The sequence below is a fragment of the Cyclopterus lumpus genome, chromosome 17 (assembly GCF_009769545.1).
Source record: "Cyclopterus lumpus isolate fCycLum1 chromosome 17, fCycLum1.pri, whole genome shotgun sequence".
In the NCBI taxonomy this organism is placed as follows: Eukaryota; Metazoa; Chordata; class Actinopteri; order Perciformes; family Cyclopteridae; genus Cyclopterus; species Cyclopterus lumpus.
In genome coordinates, this window is record NC_046982.1 from 17,368,631 (window position 1) to 17,392,857 (window position 24,227).

General features: G+C 42.4%; 1 protein-coding gene across 9 annotated transcripts in view; it reads left to right on the forward strand.

Moving 5' to 3' along the window:
* The window catches only part of LOC117746403 (rho GTPase-activating protein 12-like), a 46,542-nt gene that overhangs the window by 704 nt on the left and 21,611 nt on the right, over nt 1-24,227 (forward strand). For all 9 annotated transcript variants that reach the window (XM_034555493.1, XM_034555499.1, XM_034555492.1 and 6 more), the window contains exon 2: nt 5,049-5,809. In XM_034555493.1, coding sequence (XP_034411384.1) covers nt 5,123-5,809 — 687 coding nt within the window. In that variant the 5' untranslated portion in view covers nt 5,049-5,122. The remainder of the gene's footprint in view (nt 1-5,048; nt 5,810-24,227) is intronic.

The following is a 24,227-nucleotide window of genomic DNA, read 5'->3' on the forward strand; positions in this document are numbered from 1 at the left end:
TTTTGTATTTGTTTAATAACAACCCGCGTGGGAAATAACTTGATGTCAGAGCTTTGGAGATTTTTTTGTGGTTTGGAAATTAATGTATAAATCACAGTAGAGCTCATATATCAGGCAAAATATACCACACATTTGCTTGGTTAATGTGAGCATTTGCTGTTTTTGTTTAATTTGAATATATATATATTTTTTTTTTTTAGTTAAAATAAAATAAGCTTTAAGGAAGATGTCACCATATATGAGTGACTTGCAACTCAAAATTATAAAGGCTAGATTATCAAAATGGCAATGCACACATTATTATTATAGTTTGAACGTTATACATAGTTTTTATTCTCCCTCACAGTTGTGAATTAAATGTCTTGATTTATTTATTTTTTTTGTCAAAAAAAATAGTCACCATGTGCTTTGAAAAGCTTCTGGGCAAGCAAAATCTAAAATGTTGTTGGATGCAATTTTAAATTAACCAAGATTATAACAAATCTAAACACTATACTTCCCAGCATAGTTTTTTTCTTCGTTCTTTCACGTTGTTGTGATACGACCTCTTGGTTTATTTACCTGTACGCATGAGTAGTTGAGTTTGCTGTATCACAGGGACCTGATGTCAAGTTGAAGACGGTGTGTGTCACTCTGCCTGCTCTCTTCCCCCACAATGCGTGACCTACCTGGCTCCAAATATGTCCACTTCTTATTTTACTCCTGTTTCTCTCCTGCCTCTCAATATGCCCACATTAAGGGAGCTGCAGCTGGCTGTGCGGTTTGTTGGAGTGTGACAGATCGTGGTTGCCAACAGTTACAGGAGACCTTGGGGAGTTGAGTTTCGAGGAGAGTCGTCCCTAACTGGGACAGCCTGTGCTAGATCCAGGCCGTTTCGGGGCAACGTGGACCTATATTTGGTGTGACTTCGTGTGAAGGTCACAGTGCGGTTCTTGACACTTTGTGACTTCAGATTTCCCTGTTTTAAAGGTTTCGGGTTGACCCACAATCATTATCTGTCTTATGAGCCAAGCTGATGGGTTTTTAAAACATGTGAAATAAAGGTGTTTTCCTTGCTGCTTAAATCATTGAAAAATTAGTTTTTCAAGTCTTAAAGGCAGCATGTTTATCCAGAAAAATGTTAGTAAAATCTTTTTTTAATCATAGCTAGAGTAGTTGACCTTTTGGCTGTTCTGTCTACGACACCTTGTGAACGTTTAACATGAGATTAGCCAGCCTGATTTCCCTTATCTGTAAATAACCCCATAATGGCAGAGAAACTTCCTCTCTTTGATGAGAACAAAACACAACTCCCTCAGAGTAACCACTGGCTGACCAGAAACTCTCAACTCCGCCAACTCGTGTCATGTGAGACCCGATGCGGAGCAGTCACTCCGCTGCCTCACCCGTCCGCATTTCGGTGGGAATATTTCATCCGTCTAACGTTTGTAAAAACTCTTTCCAAGGTAGCGCTCTCTGTTTTGCTGAGGCGGGAGAGAGAACCAGAGGGAGCGTTTCACCTACATGTGCTGACAATGGCAGTTTTTTTTTCCATCACACAACAACAGTTCAAATAGTCCCGCAGACATTTCCTCTTTTCCTCTTTTCAGCCGAGGCCCTGCCATCGCGTCTCGTATAGCTCTGAATGATTTAATTCTTTAATTCTGACCCGACCACCCAACCCCCTCAGCAAATCTCATTACCATCACATCGAATTAAGGTGCTCCCTCTGATTTTTGGTGATTGGACTCTGAGACGATTTGCGCTGCCCAGTAAATGGCCACCGCTGATGCTGGAGCTTAATCTGGGCAGGGATAAGTGAAAGAGACCACAGCCTCCCGGCTTAAAATATTTTTTCAATGTGAGGAAGAGGAGTAACCAGATGGTCTACATCAAATATGTGTGATGTACGGTTTGCGTTGTTGTTTAACATATGAGCTGCAATGTCGAGGAAAATTGGCTTAAAAAAAGTTTAAAACTCTTCAATTTAATTGTTGATTTTTAGAATTTGTACGTTGCATGAGATTAGTTTTTTTGTTTGTTATGTTTTAGTGACTTTGTGACAACCAGGGGAAATGTTGCACAAGGAAGGCAGGAAATTAACTTGTGTCTGTCCGCTGCAGAGACTTACGTCCCAACGTTTTCCAGCTTTTCTAGTGACGAGGTAATACTTGTAGAATAGAACCACTGAAGACGGATACTGTGCTGTTGAGTAGGTGGAGAAGGTCTGGTTTGCTTTTAGTTATTCTACCCAGAACTGGAGAAGGATTGACCAAAATGACTGGGCGAACCAAAGACTTTTTATATGGAGTGCATCACGTGACAGATTGCGTAATAGAGGGTTCGCCAGGGAACGAATAGAATCTCAAATTCAAGTTCAATTTTGATTGATACCTGATTGTTCATATTCACGAGCTAGCGCGTCACAGGTTAATGCCGAAAGCCGCCAGCTCTTGTCATGATATGCCCCGTCGCCCAGCCTAATGCTTCACTAGTCCGCTGTGTGTTGATACTGTGAGCTGTGAATTGGCATCGGAGGCCGGGTTTTGTTTCGTTTGGCTAATGGACATTCTGTCCAGCCAATAGATTTGGCCTGTTGGCCCGAACCGGCGAGTTAATCCACGATGATGTTATCCCTGCGGTGACAATATCGGGGTTAATCCGGGCGCTGTAATCACACCTAATCACAGATGTTTATTAAGCTAATGCACAAGTGGTAAAGGTAAAGAGAAGTGCAGACACATTTAATATTGGATAATAGCGGTCTATCCCACATTTGCTGGCTTTGAAATGATGTGCTCGCTAATCAAGATGAATAAACAGTTCGCTATGAAGCCGTTGGGATTCTGTCTGTCTGACAGCCAAAACCGCAACACGGAGTTGGCAATCAAGGTTATTTGTTGTGTGGTTGGTTTGGTGCCCAGTCTGCTGCTGGCTCTGTGTCTGTGTGGGCGTCGTGAACCGATGAGAGACGGTGTCGTCCTTATTTAACCAATAGAATCATAGTCTTGGTTTTAAGCTCTCATATCCGGCCTCTTCATCAGATGACACCCACTTTCTTTGAATCCTCCGTCTGGATTGTTGCTCAGTTAGGGTGGGGGTGTGGGGGGGGACAAATTAATTTGAACCTCGTTTTTGTTTTGGATGCCTTTTTAGATATTAGAATATTTTTGAGAAGGCCCAATACACCACATGTTTTTATTCTATGACAACAAGGAGTGCTTTGTTTTCTCATTGCTTACTCAAGGCCTGTGCATGTGAAAGTACTATTAAAACAACACTTGAAATTATTACATTCATGTGTACATGTAATAAGGAATTTATAAACACAGTGAAACATACACTTTGGTCTCAATAATTCATGTTTAAAAGACAACTTTTAGTGATCATGTTCCTATAAATGTACCCACCATGTGTGCATTGATTGCTGCTGGGCCTTGTAAGTTGTACGTCGAAGGCATTTGACTAAGTGCGACTTTGGCTCAGTGGTGAGCAGGGTCATCCTTCAATCAGAGGATCGGCGGTTTGATCCCCGGCTCTATCTCCGATGTGTCCTTGGGCAAGACACTTAACCCCATGCTCCCATAGCTGTGCCTACGGTGCATGAATGTGTGTAAATGTTAGTTAGTACTGATGGGCATGTGGCTCCTCCCATCAGTGTATGAATGGGTGTGAATGGGTGAATGATGTCATGTAGTGTTAACGCACTTTGAGTGGTCGGAAGAATAGTTAATTACTCACATTCTCTCCTGGAGTTTTTTATTTATTTATTTAAACGGGAGGGCAGTTGCAGTGATACCTAATTTCCAAGATGAGTTCATACCTTGAAGTTACCGCTAACACTTCAGCAAGAGAGTGCAAAATGTGAGAGAAATAAAGATTCAAGTAAGGCCATAAAAGTGAGTATCGCTGTTACGCAATGTTTATCCATGACGAGCTCGGAATCCATAAATCCTAATGGATTGCATGAGAGTCTGTGGAGCAGAGCCGGATCATTGTCGGACCTAGTCAGAGCGACGCTATGACTTACCCAAGGGTCACTTATTTCTGGTGTCGACTAATAAGCGCTGAACACACCAATCGGACATGCACAGTAAAGATACACATCTTTCTTTTAAACAATGTGGAAGGATCTCTTTCTGTCAAAACAGCCCATGCAAAAGGGCGGTATTTGACGAGATCTCATCGTGTCACAAGGGCATTATTATATTATTATTAAACTCAAGTTTGCCCTTGAAGTTCCACACAGATAAGACGGGCCTTTTTCCAACTCCATTACGTGATTCTTGTTGTCAGTTGAGTTATGAGCATTTTTAAAATAACTTTTAAAATACACTTCTAAGCACAGTGTGTGCGTGCGTGCGTGCCTGCGTGCGTGTACGTACGGACGGTGGTGGAAGACGACCATGTGAGCTCTGAAAAGCCTTCGAAGAGGATTAAAGCTCTTCGGCTTTTATTTCATTCACTCGCTCTAATAAGTTGATTAGGCTTTAAGAGGCTTTAAAACCTGAAAGAATGTTATTTAACTTTTTATATATATTTTTGGGGTACTATATTTATTTTGGTTAAATTCTTTCTGTGAGGCGTCATCACCACTTGAACTAATTTTCAATTGGTGTCTTTGTCCTTAAGTTTCTGTTTCCTTTCCTATATCTATACAGACATAACATGTGTCTAACCTTCTCACCCCAGCCCACAAACACACACAGCGAACCTTTCTGAAAATTCCCATTATTTCACATATTCACTTACTTATATCATAAGCAAAGGACAAAAAAAAAAAAAAAGCATGTATAGTACAAAAAATATATATTAGGTACGGAAGGCAAAGCCTCGCCAGCATACTTGCTTCCAGGATATATTGGACATTCCAGGTACCAAATATTTAAGGAATGGAGTATATGATAAACTATACAAATTGTACCTCCTAGATCAGTTTTTCAGATATTCAATGAGTTACAGGTTGAACCTTAAAGAAATACCTTTTAAGACCGTTTAAAGCATTGATTAAATCACAAATAGAAATGTGTTGGATACTTACTTTGGGTCTTTGTTGTTTCCCCCTCCAGCTCGGCTCAGGAAAACCATGCTCATAAACATCTTCCTCTTGAGGTGAGCTGCCTAGTGGACAGTCGGAGGCATCATGGCGGAGCTGCCTATTGCCCCGGGCGAGGTCTACATCGAGGTGGAGTACGACTACGAATACAAGGCCAAGGACCGCACCATCACCATCCACCAGGGAGAGTGCTACATGCTGGTCAAGAAATCCAATGATGACTGGTGGCAGGTGAGGAAGGAGGAAGGGACTAAGGCGTTCTACGTACCTGCTCAGTATGTCCGCGAGGTGCGCAAAGCCCTCATGCCCCCTCCCAAACCTTCTGCTGCCTCCGGCCACTCACCTCCGCAAAGTGGGGGCGCGCTCTGGGTAAAGCCAACCAGTCTGGACCTGGGACTCCAAGGCCGGTCCACGGAGAATCTTCACAGACACGAGTCCAACTATCGGCGGTCGCCCTCCGCACACACGGCGTCCTCAGGGCATTTCAGCCCCCCCAGTCTGCGCAGGGACAGCAACCATCATCTCCCCCCCGGCAGTCCCATCGACCACGACCGAGCGCTGGCGGATATCCTTGTCCAGGCCGGGGGCCCCCAACCTCCTCAAAAAGGAGGGTCCAGCACCCTCCCACGCACCCGAGCAAGATCCCCGGAGCTGGAGCGAGCCCCGCTGGATGTGGACAGCGCCCACCACTGTGACTCCGCGGGCGAAGAGAGGCGCACCAACGACTCGGAGTCGGGGGACGAACTGAGCAGCAGCTCCACTGAACATCCCCAGGTAACAACACCATTAAAGAATTGTTTGTGCCAGGGCCACACCGAGAAAATCAAATATCTTTTTACCAAATACCACAATATCGATACTGATTTCAGACCACTGTTTTAATTGTTAACAGCTGTTTTCCGCATTCAAGCTGTGAGGACAAATGAAGAGTAATGAACCTGGACTAATTCTGATTATTACGTTCGGCTTGTTCCTGTTTTAGCTACAGCAGATGTTTCTGTATTTGTGTCTTTAAGGATTTGATTTAATTGTGTTGGTAGAAGACATTGAGATTGGTTTTGTGCAGTTGGCTCGACCTCTCCCATGTTTTTCATAAAAACAATATTTTTACGTGTTTAGGTGATCTGACCGCTTGAACCTGAATCGGACAGTTTTGTTAGACGGGGGCTGTTGATCCGTCTCTGCAGGCTTAAAGCTACTGAGGTGCAGCCTCAGTGAGACGGCGCAGCGGATTCCTTGTGAGCCCAGTCAGTGGGGGGTGTTTGTTCCTGAAACCATTAGCTCATTCTGCTGCTGAACAAAAGCCAGAGAGAAAATAGAAACTGGGTCTGTGTGGTGCTGCCACTGGGTGTCGGCCTCATTTTGGCGTGCGTGTGTGTTCAGAAAGGAGGGAATTGTAGCATACGTAGAGTTCAAGTTACACATGTGTATGATGGTGCTTTTTACATCAGGCACGACTATTGCTTTGAAAAGTTATCTGCCTTACTTGATGCTTACATTTTACGGATAGGTAAGTAGCAGCTTTTGCACGGTTTCGACTTGTTTTGCACGTGTCCACCCTCCATGTTTTCAGCAGCATTGCTGCTACGTTTCACTGCCACTTTTTCAAGGTGGCAGTGATTGACAGGTGATGACGGGTGCTGTGTGCCAGGTTGGGTCAAACCATCCTGATACGAGAAAATTAAATTGAATAGCCTACTAAATATAAAATTCAGTTTATGAGCTTACACTTATATTTGATTGAAAATGTATTAAATAAATATTTTTAAAGGATTTTTGAATGGATCGTTATGAACTACGAGCTGAAAGCGCAGCCTTTCTTGCCCAGAACAAGTCGCCTCTTGCAGACAGACCTGTTTAGCGACAGTGTGAATCGCACACGTTGCTTACCTCGCTGACGTGTTTGAACAATTAAACGCATTAAATCTCTCTGTGCGGGGGAGGGCGAACAACATTTTTGAACAGCATGAGAAAAATTGATGATTTAAATTAAATAAAAAAAGATCTCTGTGTGGGCAAGTCATGTTTTTCCAAAAGCAGCTGGACACAACAGGAAAGAACGAAATGGAGAAAACAATCACGACGCATTTGAATAAACCTCTGGAGCCTGTTTAATGACTACTTTCCCGAGAAACAGAGGGATGACGACTGGGTGGGTATGTGACCCGTTTTGGAATCGACATAGAAAGCGTCACGTTGCCAGGCAACGAAGAGAGAGTCAGCTGGTGGAGCTGTCATGTCACCGCACGCTGAAAAATAAATTCACGGGGGTAAGCCTCTCCCAGTTCTGGCGCAGCAGCGTGATCAGCGAGTATCCTTTCCAGTAAATTCCCTGCTACCCTTCAGCACTACCCATCTATGAGTGTGGCTTCTCAGCTCTGGTTCAGCTGAAGACGAAACACAGAAATAGACTGGACATTGAGCATGACCTCATTACTATGACCTCAGAGTGGCCTTGTCAACTAGAACTCCAGACTTTGAGACTCTTGCCAAGAGCAAAAAACATCCCCAGTTCTCCTATTAGAAATTCAGTCAGTGTTACACCTCAGGTTGAAGAGAGTGCTGCTTAATTTTCTCTAAAGCACAATGTTTTTCAGTATAAGGTAATACAAGAAAAGTTAATTTTGTATTTGAATCCTTTTGAATTGCACTTTTTCTTTAATTTATTTTTGAGTTTGTGGAAAAGGTGCTCCTCAAGACACTGACTTGTTTATGTCATGTTTGTGCATGAAAGCACTGTTGAGTCTGTTTAAAAAAAAAAAAAAGGCTGACGTTACTGAATTGTTCTGCATGTTGACCTTGTGTCCTGAAGATGCACTTTTTGGTTTTTAATTAAAATGCAGCTAATTGAGCGTGAAAGGGAATAGTTCCCTCTCTAGCATCGCCACGAGCTGGTCGTCTTGGTTTATAATTAAACTTGTTTTTGTTTTGGCATACATATTCAAACTGCACCATCTTTTCCTAACCCTGAAATGGACTTTTGGTCTCAGTATTAAGTAATAAACATATTCTTCCACAGAGCTATCAAACTGAACATGTAGGCTCACTTGTCATTGACAAAAGAGATTCAGCTTTAACCTCCAGTCAGTTAAGCCAGACACTCCGTGGGTTCGTCGCAGCAGGTTTCGGTCCTCTTGTCAACTTCACTTTCTGAAGTACTGATTTCAGAGCGATGCATCACACGATGACGTAAAGCACTGACTCGGTATGAAGAGCCGTTAAAGGTTATCTAAAAGTGACCCTATACAATTTCAAACAAAGTCCGCGTGTGAAAGCAGCTCAGTCCACCGCAGAGTTCCTTCCTTCCCTCGGCCGCTGTGCGTCATTTAAACGAGGGAAGAAAAGGTCAAAGTGGCCGAGCTCTTTTGTCCCAAAGTAAACACTTTGTGATCTTTCTCTTTCTGTGAGTCATTTGATCGGCGAGTGAAAATATCACAACAAACACGAAGATCTCTCCCTTTGGTCGCAAGTCTCTTTTGTGTTTTCGTCTTTCTCCGTTTCCGTGTTGAAGCACTTTCTATATCATGGAAACGTAAAGTATCAGTGCTAATGTCTTGTGTCATGTTTTATTTTTATTTTTTTAAAGCAAGGGTATGGGTCTTTTGTTTACGTGTAAATGAACGTCTGTTGCGTTCAAGCCAAATGAGTTCACACAAAGCAGATCGAGCCTCCCGCCGCCAGGGAAAGCCAGAAGAATGACGATTGTTCTCAGAATGAAAGGTTTAAGAACTCCACAACACCTTTTGTGCCGTGAGCGGTACAGGAAGTGCCGTCCACCAAGAGTTCGTCACAGCCCAGCTGCTTATTCGGCCTCTCTGATTGTTGTTTGATCGGACATCCACGTAGACCTGCAAAGCTCAAGTGAGTCAGAAGCGGTGATGTGTCTTTACTGTTCTGCAGCGTAATATCGTAAAAAGAATTCGGAAATAAGATAGATTTTATCATCTCTTCTGAACGTAAAAACTGAAGTTTTGCAGCAGTTGTTCCTCATTGCCAGCTCCTCCAGCTGCCTGTGATGAACATCTTGCTTCCAGAGAGTAATGAGTGTGACAGTGTGGAGAGCAGCTCTTTGAAAGGCTCTTATCGGCCACACTGTTCCTGACACGGGGCCCCACTTTGTCACTTTAGTGGCTGGTCGTCTATCAACAGCCGCTGCTCTGTCATCCTCCAGGTGCTTTTCCTCGCAGCTCAGATGCTTTTCAATGAAGTTGCACGTCCTGTTTTGTGGCCAAATGATTCCCATAGTGTCAAAATGCATTCAGCCAAATGTTTCAGATGCTGCTGGTTTGAATTTCGATGATATCTGAGGGTCTGATTAACCAGATGGAGTTATTTTCACTGCATTTATTTTCTCTCAAATTAAAAGCCCGATCACACTCAAATTAAAAAAATGGTGAACTTTCAGATCAGTGTGGATCAGCTTGCTGGGGTGAAGTAATAGTAGAAGTCTAGGCCTAAATCCACGTGAATCTTTTGCATTGACTTGGAACGAGCATGTTCTCAGCGCGTTAGCGTGTTAGCTCGCCAGCTTCAGTAGCTCACCAACTCGCCTTCTGACCACCGCCTTTTGTGGAAGACACGTGGATGCACTTCGACGTGCCACTTTCTGCTGCGATTAGGCCTTTAATCTAAGTTTGGTTTATTTTAACTTTGATGCGACAGCAAGCCTTCCAGAAGAGATAGTTGAAAGTAGCGTTTTATTGTAAAGCAGCTTCACGAAGTGTCGAGTTGGCGTCTTAAATGGAGGCTGGTAGTCGGTTTATATTTGCATTTGGGCATTTCTGCATGGCAAATCGGTATGCAAGGGCAGGGGTTTGGTACATTTCTTTTTTTTAGAGGCGACACGCTGCAACGCAGCTATAAAGTAATACAAGAAGCTGTGGAGGCACGTTTGAAAGGCGACACAGAGCTGTCTCGGCGTTGTTATTGAGCTTCTTCTCAGCCCAACAGCCATCGATCCTTCGTTAGAACATGTTGACGTTATCAACTGAGATATCGCTTGATACCTTTGTGTCTTAAAGCCGTTGGCCGTCGTGGATTGGACGTTGTACCCACCGAAGCACACGCTTCCCTCCAGCCAGTGAATGCGATGGCTGTCAAGGTGTGTTTTAATTTACTGCTTCACTGCACCGCCTCATCCGCTCTGCTTCATCCAGGATCAAAACAACACTGAACGTGCTAAATCCACTGTGCTCTGTATGTAGGAACCTCACATGCACCGTCAGATGTCGAATCCCGGCTGCTGAATCGTGACTTTTTTTTTCTCCCGTCATGTGAAAACATGCCTTAATCTCTAGTGTTGTAGCTGTTAAAGTGGATAAGGAGACATTTCAAATATCTGGAGCCATTTAGAAAAAGACGACAGCTGCAGAAATTGCAAAGTGGGGAATAATACAAGCCTCATATGCTGCCCTGTGTTACAGATTCAATTCTCTTTATGAAACATGTTGTGATTCCTTATTTTTCACGAACACCCAGTTGACTGACTTTAACAGCAGTCGGTTATTGTGAAATGTGACGATATAAGTTTGGCATTGCAAGATTTAATGACAAAACATGTGCTTGCTTCAGGTGTTAAACCAGAATAAATAAAAATTGTTCAGGATTAATAAAAGTGAGCAGGATTAATCCATTGATGCAAGAGCACAAATCATACTGACTCCGCACTGTCTTGCCAACTAACTAATTAAGTCTGCAGAGGAATATCATCAATGTGTATTCAAAAAAGGTTCTTAATTTAAAAAATCCTAATCAAGGTTCAACATGCTTCAAATGGTGCATTCAATGTCTAACCGAAAAAGCATCCACAACAAAAAGTGGAACTCAAATAATTGTAAAACAAAAAGTATTTCTCATACTTACTGCCCACAACGTCTTTTCATTATTGACCTGAGACTGTCATGTTTCAACCTCTGTTTCCAGGGTCCAAGTCTTTAATTTAGAAACTTGTATTAAAGACTTCATAAGTCTGTAATCAACGCTTCACGTCTCACTATGGAAAGTGCAGGCACTTCAGAGTTACCCCCTCTCTCTGAAAATAAATAAAAAAAGCTTCTTATATCACATGTTGCCAGGGAGAATCTGAACTCACTGCAGGGTTATTTTAGATGCTAAATCATCCTTCTCTCTCAGGGGGCCCACATGTTTTCCTGCTGATGACCCCCAGATGGAAACAATAGAAACAATTGGCTCCATTTTGTAAAGAATTGAATTAAGTGGTTATTCATTGCAGTTTTTTTTTAAATAGATGAAGCTTGCACATTAGTCTGTAATCATTTATTTCTCTAAAACTAAAAAGCTTCCCTCGTTGCAATTAAATACCTTGCTCAACGGCACCCTGATGCTAGCAGAACTTAAACAAGCAATCCACCACACACACACACACACACACACACACACACACACACAAACAAACACACATACACGCCGTATGTTTATATCCTGTCTTTCTCATCTTATCTTGCTCCGTCATGTTTCCTAACAGATTGTTTTGTGGATTACAACCAGTGACCTTCTGCCAAAAAGCCACCTCTCTCACATCTGGGTCACTGCTGAGCCGACCAGATGACTGGTGGCTGTCAGCACGACGACATGCTGCCCATTGATAGATTTATTGTTTGATTCGTGATGCATCAGAAAACAGTGAAAAAAAGCTGAAGAGTGACGTCTTCTATCATCATGTTTTGACTGAAGAAAAAAAAAAGTGTCCAAAGAAAGTACAGTGAATTTGGTATTTTAGAGGTAAAAAAAAAAAAACGAAGCCTGAGCCAGTAAATCTTTGGTAGTTTAGTTTGATTTCAATTTTCAGTATATTTCTTGTCTATTGATGGTTTCACCAGCTCTAATATTTGGGCTTGCTGGTGTTTTTTCGGGGGAATCTGAGCCTCCAGATGACTTTTACAGATGTCTCCTTTCAGGAACATCACTGTGAGCAAACAGCAGTTGATTTGGGAGTAAGATGGAAAGTCTCAGTGTTGAATGTGGTTGTGTCAGTTTTGTGTGCTCATTACCACCGTTATGAAAGACGCCTAGAAGGGTTTATAGCACTGTTCTCAACTTGGGACACACACACACACACACACACACACACACACACTCACAGAGACAGCTTCAAGCGGGTTGGCAGCTGACCTGCTCCTTTGCAGTGTTCTTGGTGCTTGTATAACAGAACGGTGGTTCGGCCATGTTTGACAACCTTACTTTACATCTCTGACTCTCTCTCACTTTGTCTCTCTCGCTTTCTTGAAATTCAGTTGAAAAATCATTTATAGATCAAATTAAAGGGTTTATATTTGAATATTTGTTTTGGGTTTTTTATTTATTTATATTTATTTTGTATTTATTTATATATATATATATATATATATATATATATATATATCAAATTCCTGTGTTATTGTAGATTTGGAGAGAATTAATCGATTCTGATCATATTTACGTGGGTACAAGCCCTTATACATGATCTATTGTATACATAAAGATTTAGAAACTTATACATCTAGGGATCAACAGATATTCAATTTTGGTCCCAATATCAATTCTGATACGGAAAACAAATCCCAAACAAGTGCTCTCTTTTTTTTTTAAATGTTTTTTTTTACAAAATCTAAAATCGGCAAGCCTCATTTTGTGGAAGTAATTGCTTTCATCTTTATGAAAGATGTCGTCCAGTGTGTCAGATTGTCACCGAATGACGTCCGTCTTATATACAAGAAGAACCCAGAAGTGACATCTAAAACAACTTTTTTTTTATTAGATTAGGGAGCTCCAGTACAGGAAGGCTCTACTTGTAGATACTTGTGATTTATTTATTTGCCACATCATAATAGATCAAATACCTTCCAGAGGTTCAGGACTGATGATGAGTCCGAAGTATAATAAATATCCTGGGTGGTGATTATAGGGGATCATCCAGTGTAGAGGGTAACTCTGCCGGTATGACTTCTTTGATTATAGAGGAAAAAAGAAGTGGGGGCGGGAGTCACAGTGTCCCTCACTTTATAGAGCTTTTGTTAATCCCCTTGGTAGTTTCAATTGGATATCTGTGTGTGTGTGCATGTAATTTCAGCTGGGGCATCCTGTGTGTTGTGGCATTATGGTGAGGCAGATCATGCAGTGTGTATCGAGCATCACTGAGCCCTCTGTGCACTCTCCCTCTCCCTTTTTCTCTTTATGTAAGAACGTGCAAGTGAATAAGAGTTAGTGTGTGTGTGTGTGTCGGGCCTCAGAGTGACATTATCTGGTTTGCCACAGTGACATGTCCGTCAGTGAGAGAGTTCCCGAATAGGCAGAGGCTGCTGTGTTTTCTCTGCACCGTCCTCGTCAGCACCGCCGGCTCCCAAGACTTAGCCCCCAGGACAGGACAGCATGTACCCAGATGAGAGGGAGACGGTAAGACGGCTTCTTTTATCCCTGCTGTCGGGAACGCTTCAAAAAACATTAAATAATACAGAAACGGGTCAACTTCAGATTCCTGCGACTCTGCTTTTTTTCTTTTCTTTTTTTGCCAAGTCAGCACATCAGAGCGACGCACACTGATTAACGCTCATGATACGGCTTTCAGGGTTTGTCGAAGGCACGCGGATTCACACCAGCCAGCCGGCGTTTCTTGGCATTTGCTTGTGTTCGTCGCACTCTTGAGAGAATTATCTTTTTAAAGCGATAGCGCTGCCTGTTTTTTCAGATTTCAATTGTCATGCTACTGCACTCGGATTGTGATCCCGGTCATGCGAGCAGAGAGTTGCTGAGCCCTAAAGTTATGCACACGCACTGGATTATGTGACTATCTCTTTCAGTGGTGTCACAAATCGTCTTCGTTGCCCTTCGATCCCACGCGAGCGCTCGCACTGATCAATACCGCAGCTGCTCTCCGGCCGGGAGGAACGGGCGAGGAGGTTCGGCTCTTTGAGATGTTTGAAACGGAGGATGGGATGCAACGGGATGGCTAAGAGGATGCGCAAAGCATTTTCCATGCTTCATTACATAAGTGCTGGCTACGTAACGTTTGTTAGGACAGCTGGCCGTTGAGAAGAGCTCGGGGCAGCGGTGATGATGACGATGATGATGATGGTGGGAGGGAGGACGAGGATGAGGCGGGGTGGCAGACAGGACAAAATATTTTGCATTTTATTTGGGATGACTGATATGTCACATATTTTACAGAAATGTGCTTTTAGTGTCTTAAAATATAAATGTACACGCTTCATCGAGCGTAAACTGCTCAATTTAAAGGTAACGGTCCTTTTTTTTGGTACTTTTCTTTTTTTGTAGATTCTGTTCGTCTTGCATAACGTTGTAATCAACTGACGGCAAAAGCAACTTCCTTTATTTATTTTTTGTATCTAACATCGTTCGAACTGGTGTGCAAGAACAAGGAAAGCACACATTGCCTCTCGTAAGATTATATTTTTCTGTAAACATGACCTGGTTTTTATTATGTGAAGAAGATGATGAAGAAGCTCCTTTTTTTTAATATAGTTGTCATCTTCCGCCGTGTTATGAGATCAATCTCCTCCAAGCCGCCATGTGGGTCTGAGCAGCCACTAAATGAAAGAGAGCAGTTGGCAGCATATAATCTCCCGGTCCAATATAAATAAAGGTTCGCTCGGGGCCCCGCCCATGTGTACTCTTCTCCGGCTGGCGATGGCGTGCACTCTCATTTCTCACTTTCAAGTAGAAAAGGAGTGTCTTTGTCTGCACTTTGCCCCCGGTGAAGATCAGCGCCAGAGATTATTAACTTGCCCATGTGGTCGCAAGATGGTCTGACGTTTAGAAAAAAAACATGGAGAATTGCAACATTCTTTAAATCATGTTTTGTTTTTTTTCAACAGTATTTACTTGAGTAACGTGTTTGCATCAAGAACTTGTAGCCTCCTCAGACTGTATTCTTAGGTTTGGTTAAAATGTGAACTGAAAACTAAAGATTGTTGCGTGTTTGAGGTAATTTGCTAAATCGTAGCAACAACAGCAAAGTCTGACCGGAGCCAAAATGAACTGCGCATTGATCTTTAAATGCACTTGTTTTTCTGTCGGTTTCAGTTTTTTGTCTTTTTTCTTCACTACTAACAATATGCAATTTAGATTTGATAAGAGTAGTCTGTAAATTATCCAGTTAATTATTGTCATTTTTAAAGCCCAAAAAGTTCTGGTTCCAACTTTTCAAATGTTAGGATTGGAACACAAAGTGAAACTTTTTTTGTAAACTCAAGATTATGAATAAATATCAGTTCACACCTGTAGCAGTTTGTTATTGGAGTAAGACAAAAAAAGGCCATACCATTGCTAAAATAACAACTCCTAAGTTCCAGCGCCGTTCTCCTCTTCTGTTATATGTTGACATGCTACGTCTGTTCAAAGGTAATATTGTTAGATATACATGTTTCTTTCTGAAAAGCTTGTCCGACCTAGCAACAGTTACTAAGGGAGTTAGGATCCGTTACTGTTGACATGCAAGTACATAAATGCATGTTTGGGTTAACAGGCAGGTTTAACTTTCAGTTGGGAGGATCTACTTTCTCCCCAGAGCTTCCAGTGTGTTTCCTATGGGCGTTACAGGAAAGCAAAGGCAAAGGTCCGAATAAAGAAACCAGTATGTATGTTGTTGTAATATGAACTGGTGGGGGATCAATGACGGGATGATCCCAGCTTAAGCTTTGTTCTACTTCTGCTGTGTGTGACATACTGTGTAGGCTAGTAAAGGTTTCTCTCTGCTTTATTTTTACAAATTGATAAACCTGTAGTTGCATAAAGTGATTTTTATTTATATATATATATATATATATATATATATATATATATATATATATATATATATATATAAACCGTGTCATATTTGATGCTCACTGGGTGGAGCAAGGCATAAACACTGTCATGTTTAGTAATGTGAAAATTGACATGCATCTAGTAAAACATAAGTAAAACGTACATGATGCATGCATATCTCAACGAAAATGTGTAATTCTTTATGTTTTAAGAGGCATATTTTAGACCAAGAAAACAACAGCAAAACAGGTTCTGTACACGGCAATCTGATTTCTACAAGCACACGATTACCCATGTCAACAAAAACAAAGGGGATCGGTTTATTGATGTCAACAACAAAGTGCTCAATCACGTCCACGCAGACTGAAAGCGCCACCTTGAACAAGATGTCTCTGTGTGGTAGCGTCTTGGTGTTTGTGTGCAGGTAATTACCACCCGGCATTTGCAAATAATTTACCCATGTGCATGTGACACATTTTTCAGGGGAAGCTTTCTCACCGGGACGCGGTGCTCGACAGTTTCGCACTAAAAGTGAATTCTTCCATCTATATTCATTAACCCCTGGAGGAATGAGCTCCAGACGTATTTGAGCATTCGGTGACAAGTTCAGGCCGGTGTTAATGGTTTCCTCTCAACTAGGGGTTCTCCTTCTTAGATGTGGGAACTGGCAAGCTGGCATAGAGTGAGCTGAGTCTCAAAAGATCCTCTCCAAACATGTTGAAAACACAATAATCTGCTTCACTGTAAATAACGTTCACATGTGGATGTCTCTATACTAAACCTAAATGAACCTGGTCCATCGTAAACTCACTCTCTACTGGTCGAAACAAATGGAATAGTCCCTTTTTTTAACAATGTTTCTTCGTAGCTCAAGGCTTCCTTATTTGTAGTTCAATCATAAATGATCAGAGACGTGTTAAGGCGAGTGAAAGAAGTCTTCGCCGTGGCTCAGTGTGGCGTAACAGCTGGATGGCTGAACCCTCAGCTGCACAGCGACGAGTTCAAACCCAGCTCCGCAGCTTCTGTGTTCCATCTGTCTTATTGTCGGCAAACAGCTGTGCCGCCACGCCTCGGTGTGTGAAACTCTGTGTCTGAAACGCTGCGATTTTTAACTGTTCTGGCAAAACAAAGAGGACCGAAGATTGCGGCGGCAGTCGGCGGACCTGCAGAGTCACGCAGGGGAAATTAGCTGCACCCTGTCGGCTCCGCTTGGTTTCATGTCGGCTCCTCTCCTGCAGGATAAAAGCTCCTTAACTTCCTGTTCGGACTGTACCTCTGGGATAATTCCATTTCAGATTAGATTAGGAGATTATTCTCTGAGCCTGCTGGTTCCTCTTCGTCCTACTCCAAACACCTGCTGTAATAATATCTCTCCACATGTTGTGCTTTTGTAAGTTATGTGAAACATTTCCAGAGAAAGCGATTCCACTTAGTCTCGTTGAACTGGTTTGACTCGAGCAGGTTTTTGTACCTTGGTCGGGTTTTCTGTCTGAGAAGCCAGAGACATGGTGCACACTTTTGTTCATTAGCATTCAAGACCAGACATACAGGTTCAGGTCCAGTGAATGGCTGATATTATAAATAGAAAAAAGAAAGCTATCTCCCCTCCCTCCCGAAGGACAGTTGGATATGGGTCCACCTGTCAGTCTCACAAAACCTTCTCAGTGTTGGGCCTTCTGTTCACTGTATTCTGGTAATTTGTACTTCTTTAAGTGCAATTGGAATCTGATCCCCCCCAACCCCCCTTTGTTGCTGTGCGTCACACTGTAAGAGAGTAAATGGATCAGCGATGTGTTGAGGCTGAACTCCCAAACCAACTTGGAGAAAAAAAAAAGAAGAAACGGACAACAAGAGATTTACATCTCTTTCATCATGGCCAATGTTTGCCATCCCAAACTAATCCAATTTGAGTCTATAGCTTTGGCCACCATACCTGTAGACATAAAATAACACAAGATAACGAGACCTGGAAGTGCATGGTTTTAATCAAACCCCAGTGAAAACACTGATCATGGACCCACTTCCTGCTTCAACGTTGACCAACCCTACTCACTGTAGTTGTGCGGACATTTTTCTTTCTTTCTTCTATGCAATTAGAGATTATTACAGACATTTCACTGTCATGTTTACCTCCAATTAAGGTATGATTGAGATAATGGCCTGTTGACAATCTTGGTTGGAGCAATGTCGCCACTTTCCCAAGACACAGAAATTAATTTGGTGGTTCCAACATTCTCGTATAAGATTAAGCAACAACGTCGACACGACAACATGAACGTAATGTCACATCGGATGATCACGCAATTGTACTCGTGGCACGTTACAATTAAATTGCACCCCGTGATGAAAAACACTCTTGGATCACAATGAGAGCGAGAAATAATGATTGCTTCTGAGCACGGCTTCTTGAATAGACTAAACATTCAAAGTGAGGAGAACAGGATGCTGAAATTCAGCTTTTTCACGGCGCCTTGTTGTTTCCCTTCAGCCTTGTATCTTGAATCGGGGGAGAGAGAAGAAAAAAAATACGCGCTTATCGTATTGTTTATACAATTTGTCCCGCTGGCCGTTTGTTGTGGGGAACACTAAATCCCTCCCACCTAGACAACAACAATCTACATATTGATTTAAACGGTTCAACCTTTCCCGCGATGAAGTAACCGCTGCTGCATCTGCTCCGCTTCTGGACTCATTCATAGACTTTGGTGGTTTTGCTTTTGGAGTTTCCTTCTCTGATGCCACAGAATTGTCGTCACTGCTGCATAATTGTCGTCCTATCTCTCTGCTTCCCTACGCCTATCAGAACGACCTTATCTGGCTCGTCTCTCCACGTTGCTCCAACCCCGGGAGTGAGAGCCGGCCGATGGGGAAAACGGGCCAGAAGTCGTTTTGAAGGCGTGCTACAACGCTTTTATTTATTTCCACGTTCCCCGTGCTCCTTTTTTCGTTTCATCCTTTAGTGTTAGTCCCAATAGCTGCAACCTGTGTCTTTTTGATACGAAGCCGCCCGCCTGGAAACGGTCGGGACGAGGTGCTCGACCACCACGAAGGGCTTCTTCTCTCACTCGCCCGCCGAGTTGTATCCTGCAAAAATGATCTTAGAGCCACAAGCCCACTACTCCCGTTTCTGAATATAAATTATTGAGACTACCTCATTGTGACAAGATTTTAGAAAACAACCAGCGTGCGACCCCATTTGCATACTTATGCATACTCATTTGGAATACGTTTCTTTTTAAAAATCATATTGCTTCCTGATGACAAACAATACGAAATGTTATCTTTCACTCACCAAACACATTGTGTTTGTCCTTGAGGTTTAACAAGCTTGTTGAATGCTTGTTAAACCTGAATGAGAGCATTTTATATCCAGCATTGTTTAAATCCATGTTTTTTTTTTTTGCCGAGGCATTGCTCAGTTGCTTGGCGCGTTGCAGCATGTATATTATTGCTCTTCTTGTATCGCAGACTGAGACATCACCTCATTGTCGCCACGGGTATGGTAAATATATCAAGGTGGTCATAGTGGGACACAAGGTCACTTATGTGTGGTTTAATAGTGTTTTAGGGTGGAGGATCCCCTTTTTTTTTTAATAGCACACTTTACCGGTGGAGTTGAATTGGTCTTCAATCCTCATCCGACATTATGAAATGTGATCAAACTGAATCTTATAGCAGTGCTTTGCTAGTAAGGAGGAGTCGTGACATGCTCCAGGCAGGAGGAAGGATCATCCTTAGCCACGGGATCTGTCTTCCTGCCTCTGTCTTCCTCATACCTGCCCTTCTTACCCTCCTCCTCCTCCGTAAAAGAGGTGCGCTGCCGAGGCAAGCGGCTGTTAGGAAACTGGGACACGTGGCCTCTTCTCTGGAGCTGGAGGAGGTGAAAAGTACTCGATTACATGTATTTTCTCTCTCCCGCCCTCCCTCCCTCTTCACCACATTCTTTAAGGTGTGCGTAGACGAGTCGATACACGATCCCGAGGTGAACCAAAAGAGCTGTGAAAGATTTAGAGGAAAAGATGCACAAAAAAGGAAGAAAAATGAACGAGGGGGCAAAAACTCAAATAATAAAAAAAGAAACCGCATCAGGTTCTTTTGTTGCATCTTCGCACTGATTGTCTGTCGTCGTATGCTATTTTCTCATAATTACTCCCCTCCAATTACTTTGCACCGCTGTTGACATTGTGTTGAGACTGTAGTGGGAATATTTGGGCACATTGTCAAGCTTAATTACACTCTGAGCTTTTTCTAATTGCTCTGTCATTTTGTCGCCTGCTCAACTTTCCACTTTTGCATCGCAATTACTGGCCTCTTCGCTCGCGGTGTAACAGTTTGTTAAACTGCCGTTCTGGACCAAAAAGGCTCGTCGTCTTCTCCGGCTTTAAATCAGTTGAATAGGTGAAAAGTCTCCGGCTTTAAATCAGTTGAATAGGTAAAAAGTGTCCGGCTTAAAATCAGTTGAATAGGTGAAAAGTCTCCGGCTTTAAATTAGTTGAATAGGTGAAAAGTCACCGTGACCTCACAAAACCCGTTTAGAATTAAGATGCAATTTTAAGACAGGTTTCACACAAATATCTGCCCGGATGAAGTGATGACATTTCAGAAAGATGTGGATGTGAACCGCTGCTTGACTTGGAGGCCTACAACTGTAAATCTAGTTTTAATGGGAATTAGTTCTGCGAAAGCACATTTCTGATTCAAAACCAAGCCTGTGAGGCAGAATGAAGACATGGTTTCTGCTACTGTACCGCGGTTCTCTTTCTTAAGTAACATACTCCCTCGCAGTAATCCCTTAATTATTTTATTTTGGGGGGGGGGGTGTTCCCGCTATGTTTCGTGCTGTGTCATTTCTCAGGCGTGACTCACTCTTTCCCAGTGTCCACTGATGCGTCTGCGCATGACGTTTACTTTCCTTTTGTTTGTGCCACCGTGTGAAGCTTTTGTCGACCCGATCTTGTTTCATGGCGTCGGGGCTTTGGCTCTCTATCGCGCGTTCATTTCTAATAACAGAATAGTATTATTTGTCTTTTGTGTGCGCGATTCATCTCTTTTAAACTTCCTTTCTTTTTGTCCCGAGCCCTGAAATGTTTGTCAGTTGAGCTCCTTTTTGTTCGGGGACTTGGTTGGCGACACCAAGTCCTCGTTCGGTATGTGGGTTGTGTTCGATGAACCTCGGGCCGCCTCTGTAATCAGCCCCACGCGGTCGACCTCGCAGCCACTGTTAATGCACCGAGGAAAAGACGAGTGCTGCAGAGGGAAGAAACTAAAGCTGTGAGACGCATGCTCGGGTGGCGTTCGTGATCATTGTCGAGGTTCTGTGGACCTCCAGGAGTCCTTGACTTCGTAGTCGAGGATGGTGAATTCCTGATTTCAATCTTTCCCGATGAGGAAGGACTATTCTGATTATAGCTCGACATTCATATCTGTAATCTCTTCATGAACAGTAATTGTTTTGTCTGTAAGATGTCCGAAAAGATTAATTCATGGTCATGTGAGACAAATGAAAGCACCAAATGACAATAAAAACGAGTTTGACGTTCACAATTTAACCTAAAGAAAAATTGCTAAAAATTATTTGATTATGAAAAAACGGTAGCAGAATAATTTTCTGTCTTTTCATTTAATTGACTATTTGAAGCTTCACAGGGTTCATTTAAACATCTTGACAAATGAGATTATTATCTGGTTCGATGTTCTTTACATGGAAAACTATTTCTTTCTTTATTTTGCAACGTCACACACATGTTACCATGACTCTGCCCTGCTAAGGCTGTTGGGTAAAAGGCTGAAGGCACGAAGAGCTCAGGTGGGACTGTGGAAGAGTGCTGCGGCTCCAGCCACAGATTTAGGAAACAATCCGCTCATTGTGCTACTTTGCAAAGGGAAGAGGAAGTGAGTGGTGTTTTGGAAAAGCTTCACTTAAAAGCATGGATGTTGAATATGGAGTTTTGATGTTCGTCACTATTTTGTACGTGGAGACTCTCTAGTGTTGCATAATAGCCCAGCATTTGAACATCTTTTATAACTCATAGTTTGTATGAATAACGCGGCCGCTCCCAGAAACGACGTTGAAGGTGGACGACGTTCAACATTTCTCAAGATCTTTTCTCGACTTGAGGCAAAGTGTATGTAAAAGCCTAATTACCTTCCTTTTTGTAATCTTAGTTCGAGTTGGATGTGTGGTGTCACTGTCTGCCGGGTTAATAGCCATGTAGCCTCATTCAGGTCCATGAATGGCCGCCCCAAGCACATTTGAACCGATGGCCGTAAAGGACCCGTGTCTATGTTTTGAAGGAATAATACTCAGTTGTGTTCCTCCCCAACTGGGTTTTGGTCTGAACCCCATTCAGTGCTGTCCAGCTGGGTCAGGCTGCTCCACACTGGAGCTGTGTCCGCGGTAATGAAGAATGGAGGGGAGCTAATGTGTTCAACTCAATACTCAACACAGTGTTTGGTGGTTTCTTAAATTCAGTGGCGAGTTGTTTCCATCTTCTCTCAGTTGCCAGTTAAGAAAAGTTAAAGGAAAGGACGGCTCTAAGTAGATGTGAATATTTTTCACATATATATATATATATATATATATATATATCTGATGAAAATATATATATATATATATATATTTTTTTTGTATTAGTTTGAAGGAAGGTTACAGTCTCCTCTTCACTGCACGCCGATCTGCTGTTTTCATGTCGTTATCTGTAACTAATTAACATGCTACTCATACTTCACAATTTACTGCACTTTGTTGCGTTTAGTTTTGATCAATACACCAATGTTTTCAGCTAAGCCAAGCATAAAAAAACGTTTTCATTTAGCAAAATTCCTGATGTTTAACATGCATACAAACACACTTAATGAGCCGAACGGGCTGAAATTCCACTAGCATTTTATAATTTATAATTTATGTTGTAATCACAAATGAATTAAGTGTGATAACAGTATGTTTAGAAGTGAAACAATGTCCGTAGAAAGTCTTTTTAGCCCCAGCTAAATATAATAGGTCCATAGTGTATGAAATGCTACATGAAACAAGGCCAGTAGACTCCAGGCTGTTTGTTCCCACGCCTGCTCCCCAATGTGCTGCTGGATGGGAAGTGAGACTGCATGTGCCCTGTCTGCCACAGAGGGATTACGACACACACACTCGCATATGAACACACACATATGCACACACACACACACACGCACACACACACACGCATGCATGCACATGCCCACATATGCAGCCATCTGCCTCACCACTTTCAAATCAAGTCAGAGGGCTGGTGGATGGAGTTCAGCCCACGAGGGTTAAAGGTCGTCTGACAGTAAGTTTAAACGCCTCGTGAGCTCCGGTCAGACTGAATGATCTCTGAGCTCCAGAGTTCAGTGCTGGTGCAGCTGGTGAAGGACAGGGATCCAGAAAGGAGTGTCTCTATCTATCTATCTCATTCTCTCTATTTCTACCTCCATCTCTCTGTTTCTCTATCTCTATCTCTTCTCTCTATATATTTATATATCTCTATTTCTATGATCTCCACCTCTGTCATTCTCTCTATTTCTATCTCCTTCTCTCTCATTCTCCATCTCTCATTCTCTTTCCCTCATTCTCTCTATATATATATATAATCTGTTCTTTTCAGAAGATTGAGTTTGTATGTGCTTATCATCAATTTAGACGACCTACTTGTGTATCAGAATATGTTGATATGTGATTTCATCACGGTGTGTCACCATTGAAAGACGATAAATGATCATATTGAATTATGGCTCAGCCCGAGTCTAACGAGGGAAAACTGCAGTATTTCACTTAAAGTAAGTAAGTCAATTTAAGAATTAAAAAAAAGAAAATCATAATATAGTTTTGCAGAACTACTTTTTATTCCTCCTTTCCTATCTTGATAAGGATCTGACAACCCCTCAGAATTGCCTCGTGACTCTTTTGAGGGGGCGTTCAAACCCCCCAGAACTTATTCTCATTATTGCTTCATATTGCTTCATCAATTCATTCGTCAGAACAGGAGATCATTTTACATATTTCACCGGTTCTCTGCTTCCATAGTCACTGCTCTCCTTGCTTTTCTAGGTCAGCTCGCCGACTCAAACTCAAGACACCGGAGAGCAGGTGCAGTGTACATGAGTGGGGCTTGTGATCAGAGGGCCACTGGTTCAAATCCCTAAACCAGCTGGGTGGAAAGTAGAGAAAAACCATTTCTTCTGCAGTGAGGCGTCGAACACCCAGCTGAAGTTTCTCGTGCTGAGCCGCACCATCCCAAGATAAATAGATGATTTAAATAACGCCACAGGACTCTCGTGAAACACTCTATCTCGTATAGATACATGTGTGTGTTGTTACGGGGAGAGCATATTCAGATAACAGCAGGTTTTCAGCAGGATGTTGATACGGTGTTAAAGGCATTAACCGAGTAGCAGGAGTTCATATCTTCTTGCT